General features: G+C 43.2%; 1 protein-coding gene across 1 annotated transcript in view; it reads left to right on the forward strand.

The window, feature by feature from the left end:
* The window catches only part of DMD (dystrophin), a 1,809,438-nt gene that overhangs the window by 1,696,572 nt on the left and 93,922 nt on the right, over positions 1–18,944 (forward strand). Inside the window, exons 63-65 of the mRNA XM_007456856.1 lie at positions 10,860–11,061; positions 13,438–13,523; positions 15,593–15,750. Coding sequence (XP_007456918.1) covers positions 10,860–11,061; positions 13,438–13,523; positions 15,593–15,750 — 446 coding nt within the window. The remainder of the gene's footprint in view (positions 1–10,859; positions 11,062–13,437; positions 13,524–15,592; positions 15,751–18,944) is intronic.

Here is an 18,944-nt window from a genome sequence, read left to right on the forward strand (position 1 = left end):
CGGGGCGGGGAGAGACTTGCTGAGAAGTTTCAGTCGTCTAAACCAGCAATATGGTGGCCTGAATTGGCAAAGGAGGAATGGAGGTAAGTGGGGAGAGTTGAAAAATACGAGGCGGAATTGATAGGGCTTAGTGATGAGTTTGATGTGCTAGCTGAAGGGAATCAAGGAAGATACTGAGGTGCTCACCTGCGGGGAGTGGTGGACGTGCCTGGCAGAGTTGGACATAGAGCTGTGGCGCTCAGGAGAAACATACGGGCAATGTTCAGGAATCATAAGCATGCAGATGCTCGGGGAGAGTGTAAAGTAAGAAGAAAACAGGATTTAGGACAGGGGGCGAACAAGGTACAGAGGGGGACTGCAAAGGAAGACACAGAGAAGGTATAGTGTCACATACTGCATGGGCAGAAAGAAGGGGCCTGCCACCGGGGTCAGATGTTGCTGGGAGGTCAGGATGAGGTTGGCAAAAGTGTCTGTTGGATTTAGCAACAAGGAGGTCCTTAGTAACTTTGGTGAGGTTTTAGAGGCACGGTGGAGGTGGTGAAGTGGGCTTCAAAGTAAAGCAAAAGTGGGGATGTAAAGACAGTTGAGACGATTCTTGGAGAAATTTAGTCGTGAAGGGGAGGGGAGAGAGACGGGCGGTAGTTAGCTGGAAGGGGCTGAGGAGTTAATGGAGTGCCTGTGCACATAGGTTGAGAGACGCTTGAGTCTGTTTAAATGAATGTGAGAAGCGGGCACAAAATTGAAGTTGCTGGCTCAGGAGATACTAAAACATGTGAGTTCTCGGAGGAGAGGGGAAGGTAATCCAGAGGCCAAGAGACGAAAGGGGGCGCCTCTCTTCCACTGTAAGGAGTGGGGCTGAGGAAAGGATCTGCGCCGGGCTAGGTAGCCAAGGAGGCCTAGTGGGAAGCGGGCGAGGGATGCCCGCGGGGAGGGCTCTGTTTTTTGTGTGAAGGTGGAGGAGAGGTCCTGTGCTGCAGCTAATGGCACAAGGGGATAGAGTCGAGGTTGGCCTTAATCTCTGTGGAGAAAGAAAGGGCTATTTTGAGAAGCAGCATCGTGGAGCCCAGAGCCTGCTGAGCGGTTTACGACAGCACCAGTCTGCAGGGGTGTTTCTCCAGGCACAGCCAGTAGTCAGGAACCGGATGGTTCCGTCCCAGGTGGGCAGAGGCCAGCCGGGCAAGCGAAGTAGGGATTTGGGCCAAAGAGTGGTTAAGTGGTTGGAGTGCTGTCCGTCGCGTCTGCACGGGGTAGGAGAGGCTGTGAATTTGGGTGGAAGCTGGTAATTAGGAGGTAGAGGGATCGAGAGGCCAAGTGTTCAGGGAGGTAGAGGAAGAGATTGTGCGGAAGTGACTGGAAAGCCAAGAAGTTGTGGTCAGACAGCAGCGAAACTAAACGTTATTTCAGAAGCGGAACGGTTCGTCTGGCTAGGTCTAGGATATGACCATTTGCGGGGGCGGCAGAGGCGGACGAGGTGTGAATTTCCATGGAGATGAAATAGGCAAGCTAATGAACTGAGAGGCTAGAGTGATGCACGAGTCCTCGCTGCCAAGGTTGAAATCACCCCAAATTGGGCCAGAACTGGGGAAGAGCAGAGGGCTGTGACCCCTGGCTACCAAATCTTCAGCAATGAAGGCGTCTGACGCAGGGGGTCTGCAGAGGCTAGCAGTAAGATAGCCAACTGCTGTTGGCTCGTGTGTGGTTTTCTACGTGGAGATGGAGAAGAAATGGCCTAGAAGTGAAATTATTTGCAAGGAGAGAGTAGGCTTTTCCTCCTTACCTTGGTCTCGCCAATGCTGAGCACAAAGCCTGGCACAGAGAAGGGCTTAATCTGTTTTCAAGGAATGGATGCATGAATGAAAGTAAATTCAGGCTTCCATTTCCGTATAGCTTATAGTCTGAAGCTATCATTTTTCAGCTGTATAGCTGCCAAGTGGTTTTTAAAGGACTCCCCAGGCCTAGGATTTCCTTAGGGACCTGTTAACGTACCAAAGCTGGAAAGAGGCAGTTTGGGATGGAGTGGAGTCAGAAGGCTGGATGGAGAAAGTCTTCTGCCTCTTTTTCCTCTTCTGTCCCCACCCCATCCCAGAGGTAGTGCCTTCCATGGAGGAAGGGGCAGTTATGAAATGTGCTGTGAGAGATGTAAAAGTGAGATACGAAAAGCGCAGAAGAGGTAATCAGCTGTTCCAGGTTATACTGTGAAAAAGCCCCCAAACTGACTACATTGGAAGACCCCTTTCCATAATGTTCCTTTTGACCTTGGATTTAGGCATTATTCAGTTCCTCCTGTCAAAAACCTCTTGCTGTTCACATATGTGTCTCGTTGTCTATTATTTCAGTGCATGTTAACGTTGCCAATAAACGTTGGAAAAACAGGGGGATTTGATATTATAAAAAATCTTGGCCATGGGCGATTATAACCTTGTAATAAAGCTAAGCTCTGAATGTAGACTGTAGGATTTTCACTTTTCAACAGATTTGAAATTCTCAGCATCTCCTTTCTAAGCATGACTTTTCTCATATTTGAGAAAGATTTAGGTACAGCACAATTAGGCTGTATTTATCTCAGTTAAGTACTAGATCCTCAAGAATGGTAGGAGGTTTCCACGTGTAGTGTGAATATAGCAGGAAGAGTTCACCTTTCCTTTTATTATTGAAAACATGCGTGGTCACATTACTTAACTAACTGTTCGGTAAATGATTTCAGAATTTCCTCTTAATTTTAGATTTGCTCCGGCCTTTTTGTCATTTCTGTGCCTGTGAAGCCATGATCAGGAGCTGTTGTCTGTGGCACAGACAAACAAAACTTGTCCTGGCTACCTTTTCCAACTGAAGGTCGTGTCCACTAACTCTGACTTTAATGAAAATTAATGACGTTATCTCAGTGATTTCCTGATGCCAGTAAAGAGTTTGAATTACAGATGCCTTAGAAAATATGCCATGCTACCGCCGCTAAGCACTTGGTCTTTTTCACTTTTTTCACTTCACTGTCAAAGCTTCAGTATTGCAGAAACCTGAATACCACAGTTTTATCCACTATAGAGGATTTGCTCTTTTAAGTCTAGAGCATCACCATTGGCCTATAATGTCCCCAGTTTGTAATCCGTTTGATGTTGCATGACTCCATACTGCCTTTCGAGGCATCGGGAATGAAAATTAAACGCGACAGAAAAGCAGAGACAAAGAGGAAATCTGGGTAAGAAGGATTTATAAGCCGGTTCATACGGCTGATAACCCCACTGAAGGTTATGAAGAAGATAATCTAAGCTTTTTCCTTCTCCGGCTGTAGTTCTCATGAACATCCTATAGGTTTGCAGCTTCTAAAATTAAAAATATAGCCAACTTCTAAGAGCAGAAATAAAAATGCACTTAACAAAGCCCATGTATTTAGTTTATTAGCGTGTGGTGGGTTGGAGAGAGCCCAAACCATAGGGCTAAATATACTGCAGTTGATAAATGTGACAGATATTCTGCAAACAAGAAGTATAGAACAATTTGCTTCTGTTCAGCAACTAAATCACACAGTAGAGAAATTTTGTACAGCCTGGAGTTGTCTGAATAGAGGCACAGTGGCCAGACTCATCCTTACCATGCCATAACAGGTAAAAAAAAAAAAAAAAAAAAAAAAGGGGGGGGGGGCCCTTCTGTGGACCTCTGGAGCTGAGGGAGAGTCTTCAAGGAAGGAGCAGACTTGGAAGAGGTCCCATCCACCACGGGGGGGGGGCTCCCTTCTTGGTACACGCACCTCACCTTTTGTGCTTGCGCTGAAAGGTGGCATCAGATAGCGTTTGGTCACTAAAGAAGGCTCACAGGACCCACGGTGACATTGCTTACAAATCTACAGCCTCTTGCAGGCAAAGATTACAAGAAAGCAACAGCTTTACAGTGTGCCTCCACAGCCACCAGCTACGTCAACAGCAAGGGGACCCGAGAGGCCAGTGTAATTATTTGTCCCTTCCCCGCAAAAATCTCCTTTTCCCGTATACCATTATATTATTTTTCACGTAGGTTGGAGGCCAGGTCTCTTATTTCAGAATTCAAAACATTCAGAAAAGCCAAACTCATTTTCTCCACTTACATGGTTTGATGGGTATCGGTGCCCCAAGAGAGAGGTCCGGTAACAGGAGGCATCTCTCTCCCAGGGGGAGCACTGTAGTCCTGTTCGAAATGTGTCCAGTACCCACGAGTTGCTCGCTAAGGGAAAGGAGGGTGGGTTCTCAGTCATGGTGCTGAGGCTGTTAAGGAGGACCTTGTAGGTTCCATTCTCGGGTTATCGTTGGTTGCATTTCTAGTTGATACCCCCTTTTCTCCTGGAATTGGATTCCCTTGATGTGTTCTTTTTGCACTAGGCGGTCTTTTCCATCGGTTTCTCTTTTCTCACTCAAAGCAAACTCTACCTTGCCAGGTAGTCCTCGCCCAGCTCCTAATTCTCCTAAGATTCTTTCATTTCAAGCAGTCCCATGCTCTTTGGTCCACCGGACATGGTGTTGCCACTGTGTACTAACGTCTTTACTATAACTAGGAAATACACTTGAGATACAGAAATGTTGAGTCTCCCAGGCAAACATCATAGGAATAGTAGTCACTCCGAAATGAACTTTGGCCTGGGTATGCCACAGAAATATCTATAGCCGTCCACAGCAGATTTCTGGCTTTTCACCTAAGGCCAGTGACATAAACTTGCTCTACTGAGGACACAGAGACAAGCGCACCTGACCACAGTTATAGTGTGATACTTAGCCTGGTCGATGGCCATGGTTTTTACTTGAGTTTCTGGAGCAGAGGACGCATGGGGCCAGAATGTGTCTCACTGATGCGTGCCCGAATTAAGACCTCATGAATATTAAGTATCAGTGTGTATAATTAATGCCTCTTGTGTATTTCATATGCAATAAACACTTTGTACTCAGTTGCCTCTGGCATATTACATATCTCTTGGTCCTTCAGTCCCTTTCTATGTTTAATATGAACATGCTGTTCTTCTCATTTATCCCCAACACATCTCATGAATGCTGCCTATGTCAAACAAACTTCTGTACTCGAAACATCTTAAAAGGTTTCACCTATGATTTACAAACTACTTGATCATTGAAAATGGAATTGAAAATTCTCAAAAGTAAATGTATGTTACATCCATATTATCAACTTAATCCAGACTTCTGTGTGAAAACTTCAGTATGAGGAAAAGAGGTGTCAACAAAAAATCTGAATGTCTAAGTAACAACAACAAAAAAAATGTCTGGCTTTTCAAGCTCAGGGAAGTAGGCCCACCAAATTCAACTTAGCTTTTCCTCAATGATACAAGCATCCCGATCTGTAGCTTTCCTCACACACTAACCCTAGCTTTTTTTTTTTTTTTTTTTTAAAACAAGAATATTGTGACAGATGAGGCATATGCCATATAAACTTTCTACCACATACCCAGTACCTTTCGTAATCCTTCATCATCATAATTAATGACCGTGCCGTGTTCATTCAGATTATTATAAATCAGTGTTCTCCAGATATGAATGGGTAAATATTCCCACAGGGTACTTTCCAAAGCAGGCGCTTAATGGCAGATGTATCCTGTGAAACAAGCGCCAAAAGCCATAACCACTTTAATACCGCTCCATGGAGTCTTGGTCACAGTCAGAACGCCCACCTCTTCACCCAGTGTGTTCGATAGATTGGCCAGCTGTCCTGCTCACTTCTTGGCTTTTTAAAAGGGCATCTGAGTCATAGCCAAGGGAGCGTGTTATTTTCTTATTTTAAGCCTCTTTCTAGGCACCAGCATAGTTAGATTTTCCCTTTTTAACACCCATTTGGTGGCTTTCTTCCCTTCGGCAACAATCTAGATATCTTTCTTCCTTATTGTTAAATTTTCATCCAAACTCTCTCCCCCAACAAAGAGTATATATCCCCTGGGTTCAGCCACTGGACTAGTCCGTATTTAGCTGGTAGCAAGATAAGACATGCCTGGGCTTCCCCTTTGCCTTCCCCTTCTCTTCCCAATTTTTGATAAGGGGTCACGTTGGTTCCATACAGAAAAATGGGACTGTCCTGTCCACTAGGCAACAAAACTTGTGTGACGGTCAGCCCCAATTGGGCGAGGTGTGAGAAAGGGGTAATCCAGTCCACCAGTCCCTGTGGAATTCTTGCACTTACCTTTCAACTAGGTAAGGTCTTGTGCACTTACCTTTCAACTAGGTAAGGTGTTGTTTTGGGATATTACCAGCCTTTGAGACTCTTAATTGCAGCCCCAGTCCGGGGACTACTAGTATGGCGCTGAAAAAGAAAATTGTGGTAAAGTAGGGAACACCTGTAAGTTCCCCCACTTGAATTATCTTTTTGATTGTAATTGGTCTCTCAGGTGTCGCCCATTTATCAAAAAGTGCTAGTTCCCAGGTTCTTTGCGTTGGAACTCTACCTGCAGGCCAGAGAGGGTGAAGCTCAATGGAAGAAGGTTCTGAACTTACTTGAGCTTTTGCTCCCGCAACCGAGGAATTGAATTTTTAGCAGACTTACCATCAGTTTGCTCTCCCCTTTTAATCCATTCCGTTAGCTCCTGGAGTTCAGGTTCTACCATTTCCAGTTTCCAGCAGAAGGTTGTATCGTTGGTAACGAATTTCACAGCCTGCTCTACTTCAAACCAAGGGTAGCTTGGCAACTAGCATCAATGGTTTATTTGCATCCCTTTTATTAGAATCATCTGTTTTTCCTTTGAAAATGATGCCTTACCCCTATTTTCAGCTAAGGATGAGTTGGGGTCTTCTAAACAATCTCCATTCTGGCACTGATTGCTCCGGGGATGATAGTTAAGCTCAGTAGCTGACGAGGACTCACAGAGCCCAAATGACAGTCCTTACAAATCTACAGTTCATGACTGTAGAAAGGAAAAGCCTGCAGTACAGCAACAACATTAAAACGAGGACATGCATCACAACCACAGGCCGCCTTCCAGCATAGGGTCTGGAGAGGCCAAGTACAAGCTCCCAGTGCCCTCTCTGTACCAGGGCCATACCAGGACGCACTTTATCTCTTGGATCAAGAACCACCAATGCGAGCACACACCACTTTAGAAACCAGGGAGCACTAATTGGAGTCTCAGCCAGGATGGCTTTTAGCTGCTGGTAATCTGGACGTCTTCTTACATAGCCAGTCCCAAACCCAGTGGCCTCCCTGAGACCAGGTAAAAATGGCTAATGTTACTGCTAGCAGCAAACAACTGTGATAGCCTCTAACTCGTGGCTACCCATAAACACAATGAGTCACTTCTTTTCCTTGCTTTGATCAAAGGGTCTGCACTGTGTGGCTGTTTTAGCAAAACATCTCTTGCCGACTTCAGCACCTCTGGAGTTAGCCCTCACAGCAAAGGTAACTACAGCAAAGTGCTTGACTTTCTTGCTGGGCAAAGATTTGCTTGGAAAGTCCTTCAGCCTGAAGTGTAAGCTGCCTGTAGAATGATGTGACGTCCACAACAGCCTCCTCTTTGCGCAGACGCCTTCTGCTGCCTGGGCCAAAAAGTCAGCAGACACATAGGAGTTATCCCACCATTAGCCGCCCGCCCCTGTCTGTGTCGGTGCTAATTAGGTTACAGGATTGTTTATATTGTTAACCTGGGGTATCCAGGTTGACCCATGGGATGCGCCCGGGGTTGTGTGGGCACCATCGGGCTTACTCTAGCCAACGTTTTGGTGCTTCTTTTTTCTCCCACTATCATTGCTAGTAGAGAATGCGGGGTGGTTTTCTTTTGTTCTTCTGTACAGCCTGTTAAGGACACCTTCTGCCGCCCACCTTTCTGCTTTTCAGTACGTACCTCCGTGTGTCCTGCCATAATACCCAGAGCAGGTCTCCTCCTGTCCAGTCTCAGTTTTCCCGACTGCACAACGATTCTAAAGGTGCTTTTGAGTTCTCAAAGCCTAGGATTCTGTAAAAGACCAAAAAACAAAAGACGAAAACAAAAACAAAATCCATCTGAGCTCCTCACTTGTGGCGTATGAGGAAAAGAACAGAGCATTTGAACCTGGGATGTTGAGAGGATGAGTAGGTACAGCCAGCACCTCAGGAATCATCCACCCCATCCCGTCCCATCTCCTTCCTTTCCTGCTTTTCGTGCTTAGCAGAGAGGAGCCTGGAGAGCCGGTCGTTTTTTGTCTTGTCCCCCCTCTTTCACCCCACACCCCTGATGCACGAGGGGCACCACCAGATGCTCTCTGTTCTTCAGTGGCGTCGAAACCTACAGCATCTTCTACTGTCAAAATAATTTTTGAAAGAGGATCTATTAGCACGTACTTGGGTTTTTTCACAGCTTTAAAATGTATTCCCTAGTGAATACGCTAAAGGAGAGAGAGATTTTCTCCTAAATGGAAATTCCTAGCTTGAGGTAAAAGGGTAGTTTTACAAAATTGTGTCTGCTGGTTGCTTGTTGAGGCTTCTAGAAGCAGCTCATCATTATGCTTAATGTTTCATCAAAGAATCGCAATGTATTCTTTAAGATGCTCATTTTGAACAGTTAAGTGTATGTTTGTGGGGCAATTACATCGTCCCTATTGATTTTCTCACCTCTTTTCAAGTCCGTAGTATCGGCTGTATACACCTAAATAGGAGTCTTTTACAAACTGTTGCACGACAGTGGAATTCTGCTTGATATGTTTGTTTTGGGAAAATGAGTTCTCCAGTCTTCTGTGATGGATCATTCTTGTGTTTAACCACATTTGGTTTTAGCAGAGCGCACTGTACAGTATTTCTCTCCCAACTATGTCACCTCCCGCTCCTGTTATTTTTCAGAGCAATTGCTTTGCGTCCCTCTGGAGCTACTTAATGCTCCCAATTTCCTATTCTGTGTGTTACCCATTCACCTGTACGGAGAGAAGAGTGGGCCCAATAAAAAATTCATGCCATTTTGCTGTTGGTTATTTGTTTCCATCACACGGGGAAATTAGACTCTTCATACAAAAGTGAGTCTAAGAATTCTCGCTTGTTAGTTCTTATATCCTTGGATATAAAGCAAAAAATTTATAATGATTACGGCAGAGTAACAGAAAGAAAATACTAGAAAAACTTCGAACCACCCATCACTTCCTTCAATATGTAAAGAAACACGTTGGGAATATTGGTGTTTGGAGGAAACCTGCTCCTCTCTTCTGCTAATGTAGATGGGGTGCTGCATCCCTAAGCGTTCTCATTACCTACACCTGAAAACGTGTCCTCCGAGAAAGTCAGGCACACAGCAGAGAGGATGAAAGCTGGGGTCTTCTGTCTCTGCATGTCTCTCTGGTCTCCCATACAGTCCCCACTCGGCCTTCCCCTCCCCCTGTCCCCCTGCCCGCTTGTGTTGTTATGTTTTTAAATTCTTTATTCTTTTTCCTTCCTACCTCCCTTTCAAATCAAGTTACATTCCTTTCTGCCACTTGAAACAGAGTCTTGGCTTCAATGTAAAGAGGTCATTCCTTTCTCTTTCGAGTATTTTTAAGCAAAAAGAGTGGGGGCTTGGCTTTGATAGGATGAGTGCTCGGCCAGGGTATTTTAAGGAAACTGGTCCATGGAAGCAGAGAGGTTTACTCACTGGGATGAAAGACAAAGGAAAAAAAAAAAACCCTCCTGCTTCCACCCCCAGGTCTCCTTCATGCTTCCAGGGAAACTTCAAAAGGTTACTATTTTCCTTTTTGAAAAGGGGAAAACATGCACTACAGAGGTATTAACCACCATTTTGGGGGTTCGTCCTTAACATTTAATTAGAAGTAGCCACAAATAGTAACTAGTAAAATGCATTAAAGCCTTAAATTTGCATCTGTTTAGTATGGGGCAAGCTGTTTACTGATTGGGATGGTGGTGTTTATCTGCAGTTACATTTATAATTGTGTTGCCTGCCCCCCCCCCACCGCCCGTACATGAGAGATTTACTTAATTACCATTGATTCTTGCTCTCAAAGGACTGAGAATTCAGACCAGAGCTTGGATGTATAAGGTGTTATAAAAGCAATGTTGTCCCGTTTCCAATTTGGCTAATAAATTGGCTTTACAGAAAAGCATCTTTCTGTGACACTTGGGAGTAAACCTTACGATGTGCTGATGTTGGGCAGTTGTTGAGGCTTCACTTTTGATAAATGTTTGTCTTTCAGTATATGATTAAATACCACCTCAGATCACGGGAACCTCCCCCCTCCCCCCAAAAAACTTATAAAGTTCTTAGCGGACTTGAAAAGTGCGTTGTAGACTGTAATTTGAAGGTGAAAGGAGAAATAAGTGAGCCTTGTATCTGAAAACTGGATAGATGATGCATTTATTTTAGTTTGCCTATAGAAAATTTCAGTGAAGTTGATTATTTTTTCACCTAGTGTTAATGTAGCAGAGAGATTAGGAGGTGACTGATATTTCAAGGAGGAAAACGCTTAATCATTATCAATGCATAGCTGGAAATAAGAGTTTACACAACCCTAAACCATGCAGATTAATCAAACTGACCTTCTCTAGTACTAATACGAGAAGGTATTCTCAGAAACTCTTTGAAAATCTCTAGTAAAACAGTTTTTTTTTCTTTCTGATTCAGGTGGAAATGACTCTGTGCCTGTAGAACACTCTAGGTCCCCTTAACGCTCAAATATTTCCTAATAGTTTAGGAATGGGAACTGTCGCTTCAGCCACATCTTCACCCAGTGCCAGTGGGACTTAAGGATAGCCTCAGAGCTTGAGTACTCATCACACTTACCAAACTTAGAGCTGAGGGGTGAAAAGAAAACACTTTGATAAGAGAGGGTAGGGTTCGGGTTTGCTGTTTACTAAAGGGTACAAGCCAATCCTACCAGGATTGTCAAAAAGAAAAACAGTGAAAGAAGGCTTTTCCTCGTTGAGTCACCTATGATTTTATGTGGCTCTTGCAGTGGATCTCTTGAGCCTGTCGGCTGCATGCGATGCCCTGGACCAGCACAACCTCAAGCAAAATGACCAGCCCATGGACATCCTGCAGATCGTTAATTGTTTGACCACTATTTATGATCGCCTGCAGCAAGAGCACAACAATCTGGTCAACGTCCCTCTCTGCGTGGATATGTGTCTCAATTGGCTGCTGAATGTTTATGACACGTACGTATAGCAGGCTTTCTCCAGACTATACCACTGGAGAGTTAGTCTACAGAACGGTGACGGTGTAATTAGCATCACAGCAGGGCTCCAGTCTAGAAATATGGTCCTCAGGATGAAAGTTTCATGAAGCCATGTGACCTAATGCTATCCCCGTGATTAATCATTGTTGCTTTTTTTTTTTTTTTTTTTGCGGTACGTGGGCCTCTCACTGTTGTGGCCTCTCCCGTTGCGGAGCCCAGGCTCCAGACACGCATGCCCAGCGGCCATGGCTCACGGGCCCAGCCGCTCCGCGGCACGTGGGATCTTCCCGGACCGGGGCATGAACCCGTGTCCCCTGCATCGGCAGGCGGACTCAACCACTGCGCCACCAGGGAAGCCCTCATTTTTGCATTTAATGGAACTGAAAAATACTTTGATAAGCTAGGAGGTAAGAACTCGAATGTAGCATGCTCTCAGATTAGAAAACAAACCAAACCCTGAGATACTCATTTTTCAAATAGTAGAATGAGTCAGTGTGTAGCCGTTAGTTCTTTCCCTTTCTTGCCTGTGAATTTTGAATTCCTCCGTCCTCTTCAGGGAGGGGCTCCCTCTCAGCGGCAGAAAGAGATGTGCTCCTGGAGATGCTGACACACCTGTCACCAGCTCTGAATAGTGTTAGCTGATACTCGAGAGATTTTTTTTGCAGAAGAGTGTAAATTGATAAGCCAAAAAAAAAAAAAAAGAAAAGAAAAGAAAAGAAAAGAAAACAAGCCCTAGTGCAGCAAATCCAGATCCTTAAACTGGGGAAGTCTTTTTTTTTTTTTTTTTTAATAAGGATTTACGAAGTTTCACTTTGGCACCTCTATTCGTCCCTCTCTCTTAGAAAACACTCTTATTTCTTTTGGACTGCACATAGGAGAGCTCCCCACTTTTGTCTTGAGCTTAATGAAGACAATTGAGGAAGGTAGCAGAAGGAATTGGTCTTAATTTCGACTGAATTCTTCTTAGACATCACAATTACTCTACGCCTGATTTCACATGTCAACAGGAACGTATTCGGCATTTGGAAATCTGGGAAGGTCTTCTGAAAGGAGTTGCATGGCAACTATTTGCTTTTGCCTTTGGTGTAGATTTCTACCACCTCCCGGATATAAATGTATACCTTTTTCTCTTTGTTATTTTGATAAGGTATTGCTTTTTAAGTTCCAAGATCACCTGGCTATTGAATTCTCATCGTTATCTACCAGGCCCTTGATCACGTTGGATTTTAATTACGGATTATCCTTAGATTTGCTTTGATAAGGGTTTCTGTTCAGGTCGTCCCTCAAATATATTTTGCCACCATTCTCTTTGCAGGTGATGTACGAATGGACTCTGAGTATATAACTTCCCTTCTCTATGCCTGAAAATTATCTGGGGACAACTTTAACTCCTCGAAGACCTGAGTCACTCTATAAAGTTTCTTAAACTTTGATTTGCCGTTTTAAAGAGGGAAAAAGCTAAAATCTTCCAGTGACGTAGTAGGACCCAGGATTTCTGTTTGCGTATTGTTCACCAAAAATAACCACTCTTGGGACCTATCCTTTGCAGTTATTCTACAGACTTTTTTTTAACCGACATATATGGTTCAGTTGTTTCTCATAGCAAAATAAAAGCTGAAAATCATCAAAAGACATTTTCTACAAAATGAAAAACTTTTCATTCTTTCAAGTTTTTCGCGTGGGCAAAATGAACTTGTTAATAAGTTTGTCACGTGGAATGGTTTATATGTAAAGTGAAAGCATACCTGTGTTAAAACACTGCTATAGCAATAGGTTATTTTTAATTTGCTCTTTAAGATCATCCATTCAAATGCTCCTAATAGACTAGATCATATTTTTCTTGTAGGGAGAAACGTTCATATTTTATACTGTGTGTTTTGTGACCTGAAGTGATTAATTTTCTTCTCAATAAGGGGCAATCTGATGAAAATCTACGTGAGTGTTAGGAGAGCAGAGCAGTTCGTTGCTGGTATTTTTTGGCTTCAGTAACTGAAGTAGGTGATTTTCTCAGTACATAGTAGTAATTCTTCCCCTTATCGACGTAAACCCAGGTGGCTCTCCATAGATGAGTAAAAGGATATTCTTGTTATTTTTACGTAGAGAAACTCTTACCATTCAAGTAAGGGCTTTTAAGAATTGAAAACTTGGTAAATGTTCACTGGTCGAGTTGGTCAAATTTCCACCGCGTTCTGGGTCATCAGCCAAATAGAGAATGAACTCAGAAACATTCTTAATGATCTTAATAAAACAATGGTCAGTAGAGTTTCCATATCCAAGGTTTTTTCTCTTAACTAAGAAGTGTTTATCGTTCAGTAAAGTGCCAGTGATTGTTTTCTGCTTTGATTATTCATAACAGGGGACGAACAGGGAGGATCCGGGTCCTGTCTTTTAAAACTGGCATCATTTCTCTGTGTAAAGCACATTTGGAAGACAAGTACAGATGTAAGTCATGTATATTAACTCAGTTTTCTTTTATTAATGTTGGCTAATTACCCCAGTTTTAGATGGGGAATAACATGGTGTTCTTATTTGGCAGCAGGTTCCTCATGTAAGATGTAGAACTACTTTCAGACTGTCATCAGACTTGATTTGTGCCGCTCCATGTCAGATGTTAAATTGTAGTTATTTAAATAGAGACTGAGGGTTAACTTCTCCAGTCCGAGTGTTATTTTACATTACATTGACTGTGTCTGAGTAAAACACATGTTCCTCGGGGTTAAAGTCCGATTTCCTAACCCCTTTGTCTAAGTCAGGAAAATAAATGTGAAGGTTTAATCTGTGCACTTGCCTCGTCTTTGGATGAAACCTTGTTTATTTTATAATCACCTTACTGCGAGTTGTACTGACGTGCCCAGTTCTGTGATGCGATTAACATTTTATTATTTGAGAGACAGCTTGCCGTTTCTTACAGGGTAAATAACACCTTAAAGAATTTCCTTTTGATTAGCTCTTGGGCTCTTCTGCTTAAAATTTGGAAATCCAAATTAAAAGCAAATGCTAGAGGAGGGACAGTGGAGATGACTAAGCAACCATTCATTCCCATTGTGGACGAATGTACTTGTTTTTCCCCTTTAAATGCTCGTGAGAAATCTTTTCGGCAGGAATATTAAACAAACCTAGTGTATCTTGTCTTTTCTCTTTTCCCCTAAGGCCTAGCCACACAGGGATGTGGAGATGTGCTGAGCTTAAGGACGGGCAGGAGATAAAAGAGACTGAATTCCTCCAAAGCCACGCTGTGTCCTACTGCTCATTTCCCCCCTAGGAGTAAATTTCCACAGAATACACAAGCTCTTTTAGCTCTCACTTTTTTGTAGTTTCCACTTGAGTTTTCTCATCCTAAGAACCCAAGAAAAAAGAACAGAACAGCTTTTGTTAGCCATTTGAAAATGTGTTTGGGATAAAACAGAATTATTTCTGTGGGCTTTCGTCCTTTAAATATCGTAGTTACTTGTGTTAGGTATAGTACCAGCACATCGTAATACTAACTTGATTCATCAAGGAAGCTTTCAGTTTGTGTTTCAAATAACTACTGAGAGGGAACAGGTTTCAGGTTGGCGAAGCAAAAATGTTAACTTCAAGCGGGGCTATTTGAAGATAATTCATAATTCTGAACTTATGTGTGTGTACTGGAGAGGCAAGAAAATGCTGTGAGAGCTCAGTGTTGTTACTGCCATCTTAAATATCTCGTTAAAACATTTAATGTCTTCGAGTTTAAAGTGTGCTTATGAGTAGGAAAATATTCCGTGGATTTACTTTTTGGGCAACTTTTATTTGAACACAAGGTAGGATTAAAATAATTTTATTTCTGAGAACAAAACATGTTGCAAGTGTTTGGCATATTCATTCATCCTGTGAATGCACGTATATTGGGCACCTGCTATCCTCCAGCTGCTGCTCTCCTACTCCACACATTTCCGGCACACAGTTGACCAAGATATGGTCCCAACCTTGAGGGGATATCATTCTTCAGCCAAAAAGACACATATTACGTCAGTGACAGTGTAAAGTGTTATGAGCTAACTACGAATATGTACAGCGTCCTGTGGGAACATGTACGAGAAACTCAGTGATCGTATGACTTCATAAAGAAGGCCCAATTTTGATATATTTTGGAATCTGATGTCCAAGGGGGATGGTGCTTTGGGCCCATTCTGTGTTTCTTAAGGCTGAAACAGTTATTTTATGATGGTGGTCATGTCCTATATATAAAATATTTTCCAAAGTATTGTGTTGTGGCTTAGGAAAAACTCACATGTCAGAACTGTACGTAAGCTCTCATTACTTGCGGGCTGTAGTTTATTTAAAAGTTGTCACTCTTCATATATACACAGTGATGATTAACTTGATCCATACAAATAATAAATGTGCAGATTAGTGTACAGTAGGAGTGCACTGTGGGAATATTGGCTACTCTTGAGAATTGGTGCTGGAATTGAGTTGGTCCTTAGATTCTGCTAACATCTACTTGGTTCTGCTTTTTGATGGTTGCAATTCTCTTTTTCCTTTTGTAGACCTTTTCAAGCAAGTGGCCAGTTCAACGGGATTTTGTGACCAGCGCAGACTGGGCCTCCTTCTGCATGATTCTATCCAAATCCCAAGACAGTTGGGCGAAGTCGCATCCTTTGGGGGCAGTAACATTGAGCCGAGTGTCAGGAGCTGCTTCCAGTTTGTAAGTTATTCACCTTCTTAAGTAACATACTTATTCTTTTGTATTTTAGAAATTAATATAAAGCCCCACAGAACTGTAGTTTCTCATGTTAGCTCTTCCGTAGGCAGGTAGGTAAGGGACTTTTGATATTTGAAACCTCTGTAGGCAGTGGCTTCTGGAACTGTGGGTTTGGGGAGAGAGGACAGTGCAAAGGAAGGGAAAGAAATCTGCGTCTGCAGCCAGAACCCCACAGTTCCTAAGATGTTGGGAGGGAAGGGAGTCTGCCTGGTTTAGCGAGGGAGGAAATAAATCTCCAGCCAGAGAAATCCTTTGTAAAAAAGAAAATGACCTTGGTCTGGGAGTGTCTTAGTCTCTTAGTTTTTTTTTTTTTTTCCTAACCTAACCTAATTCTGTCATCGTAGCCTTCTTTTCAGCAGCTGTTGGTAAATAGTTGACACAGCTATCTTTTTTTAAAAACATAAATTTATTTATTTCTTTTTGGCAGCATTGGGTCTTCGTTGCTACGCGCGGGCTTCAGTAGTTGTGGCGCATGGGCTTAGTTGCTCTGCGGCATGTGGGATCCTCCCAGACCAGGGCTCGAACCCGTGTCCCCTGCATTGGCAGGCATATTCTTAACCACTGCGCCACCAGGGAAGTCCCTAAAGTTTTCCTTTTGTAACTTTGACATTCCTCTACTGTTCCAAGGCCTGGATGGTGACTTCCCATAGGCTTACAACCAGGTCGGAGGTTTGTACTCTCTGCTAATGTCTGTCACTAGCTCCACACACTCCTGTCCATTCTCCTTCGTATCCTGCCTCAGTGCCTTTTCCACACCATAATCAGTGTCCCCAGAAATACCCTCTTCCTCCCAAGTGCCTCAGCGCTCCGTGGATAGCCATTTAGTTTGTTTCTCTTTTTTGGTAAGATAGATAATGCTGCAGTGAACATCCTTATGTAGTTAGCTCTTTTCTTTGACGCGAGTTTTTCCCTTAGGAAAAATTCTCAGAAATGGGATTGCCAGATATGAACAGTTTGGTGGCTTTTGATACATATTACCGGATGGCTTTTTGTCAAAAGTTGTTTGTAGTACCACCAGCACTGAAGGAATGAGATATTTGGAGTGTTACATTATTCACAGTGTTCTTATGTCGTTTTTCAAATGGTAAGAACTGTTCTTCTTGTATGGGGTTTCTCGATCCGTCCATGCTACTCTCATTACCGGTAGAACTAGGTGTACAAATAACTGGGTTAGACCTGTATGTAGTCTGACCACACACTAGGATAAAACCATAGAAGGCCTTCTGGGCAGAACATTTTGAATATTTAGATATTTAGAGCACTTCTAGCATTCATGTAATAGTTCACTGGGCGGAGTAAATAAATGCACACCATAATAAGACCACTTAATGTAGCACTGGATATACTGTTTGGATTGTTTTGCCAAAATTATGGCAAATTGGCTATAAAAGTAAAACAGATGTGGCGAAATAAATGCATTTCTTTCACCTCATACTCAAATCTCCCAAAACGTGAATAGACTGTCACTTCCTCTGGGTTTTTTCTTACATGTTGCAGCATTAACATTTCTACTCCAGAACGCAGACACAAGGAACTTTCACACAATGAATATTAATGGCCACAAATAGTCCAGATCCATTTTTTTCAAAATCCTGTTGTAAACAACTTGCAGTGACTTAATTTTTTTTCCGAAGCACTTTCTCTTCAGTCAAGTTTCAGTGACTTTTTCCTTTCTAATTGTGAAACCACACACACACACACACACACACACACACACACACACACGTACACACACACGTGTTCGCATATACATATATACACAGTTGTGTATGTCTTGTGACTGAGGTTGAGAGTAACGGTCAGAGATCGAACCTGCCGACAGCCATCTCTATCGAGAGGCAGTTCCTGCCGCAAAGTCAGGCGGGCTGGCCTCAGGGCCACTGGAGCCGTTGTCCTGTCACCTCGCGGAACTGATGGTGCTGCAGCCACCGTCACCCTCACTGCAGACTCTGGCTCTCTCTGTTTTGTTTGGTTTTTTTTTAATGTATCTGACATATAACATGGTGTAAATTTAAGGTGTACAACACGTTGATTTGATGCATTTATATATTGTAATACGATTGCCATTGTAGCAGTAGTTAGCGCCATCACATCATACAATTACCATTTCTCTTTTGTGGTGGGAATAAGTAAGCTCTAGCCTCTTGAACTTGGTTGTCGGGACAAGGGGCTGCTGAACAGAAACTCTACTTCCCGTCGTGCCGTCCTCTTGTCAGGAGCCCGGTCTGTTCCACGACAGCCTGTTGGCATTCTCTTGCGGGCTGCTTGCCTTCTTCGCTCACCTGCTTCCTCTTGTTTCGCTCCGTCCCTGTCACAGCTACGCTCTCTTCTCAGCGTCAGAACTTTGAACTCAGTCCACTACCCGATGGCACAGTGATTGAACACGTCCTGGCTAGCCAGTCTCCAGGCTCTCAGAAAGGTCTTTTGTGAGATTGGGGGGAAATCCATCAAGATATTAACAGTGGTGACAGGACAGGGTTTTTTCCCTACTCTTTTGTATTTTCCAGATTTTCTTCTTTGAACATTTAGAATTAGGACAAAAAATGAGTAAAGTGCTAACTTTTCTTTTTAAGGGAAAGAAGCACCTTTTGTGTGATTCCTATTCATTGCCACTCATACGCTATTTTCAGGCCTTCTCATCACTTGCATAGATTATTGCACTGTCTTCCTAGCAAGCCTCCTCTAGACCCCCTGGTGCCTTTCGCCAGTCTCACTGCTCTCATACTGGTTTTACAGAAGCGTATTCAGTGTATGACACCGTCCTTCGAAATCTTCGATTTCTTTTCATGGTCCACTGAATAAATCCTAATTTCTCTACTTAACTCTCAGACCTTTCCTGATCTGTTTCCATAGCTGCCCACGGTTTGCTTTCACTCCCAAGTAAGAGATTCTCCCTACCATTTGTACTGACCATGCTTGTAAATAATACCGTTACTACTGCTACTGATGGTAATATTTTACTTGTGTTCACACAGTTCTCTCATTTAATCTTCCCAAACCCTTTGAAGAGAATAGAATAAGCAGGTTGGGGGGGTTGTTTTTATGGTTGTTTTAATAGATGAGCGCCCCTGCGTTTCCTCAGCTGGTGGAAGAGTTTGATTCCTAGTCCAGAGCGCATGCCTCCCCGCCCCCCCCCC

Source organism: Lipotes vexillifer, unplaced genomic scaffold (assembly GCF_000442215.2).
Source record: "Lipotes vexillifer unplaced genomic scaffold, Lipotes_vexillifer_v1.1 scaffold207, whole genome shotgun sequence".
NCBI lineage: Eukaryota > Metazoa > Chordata > Mammalia > Artiodactyla > Lipotidae > Lipotes > Lipotes vexillifer.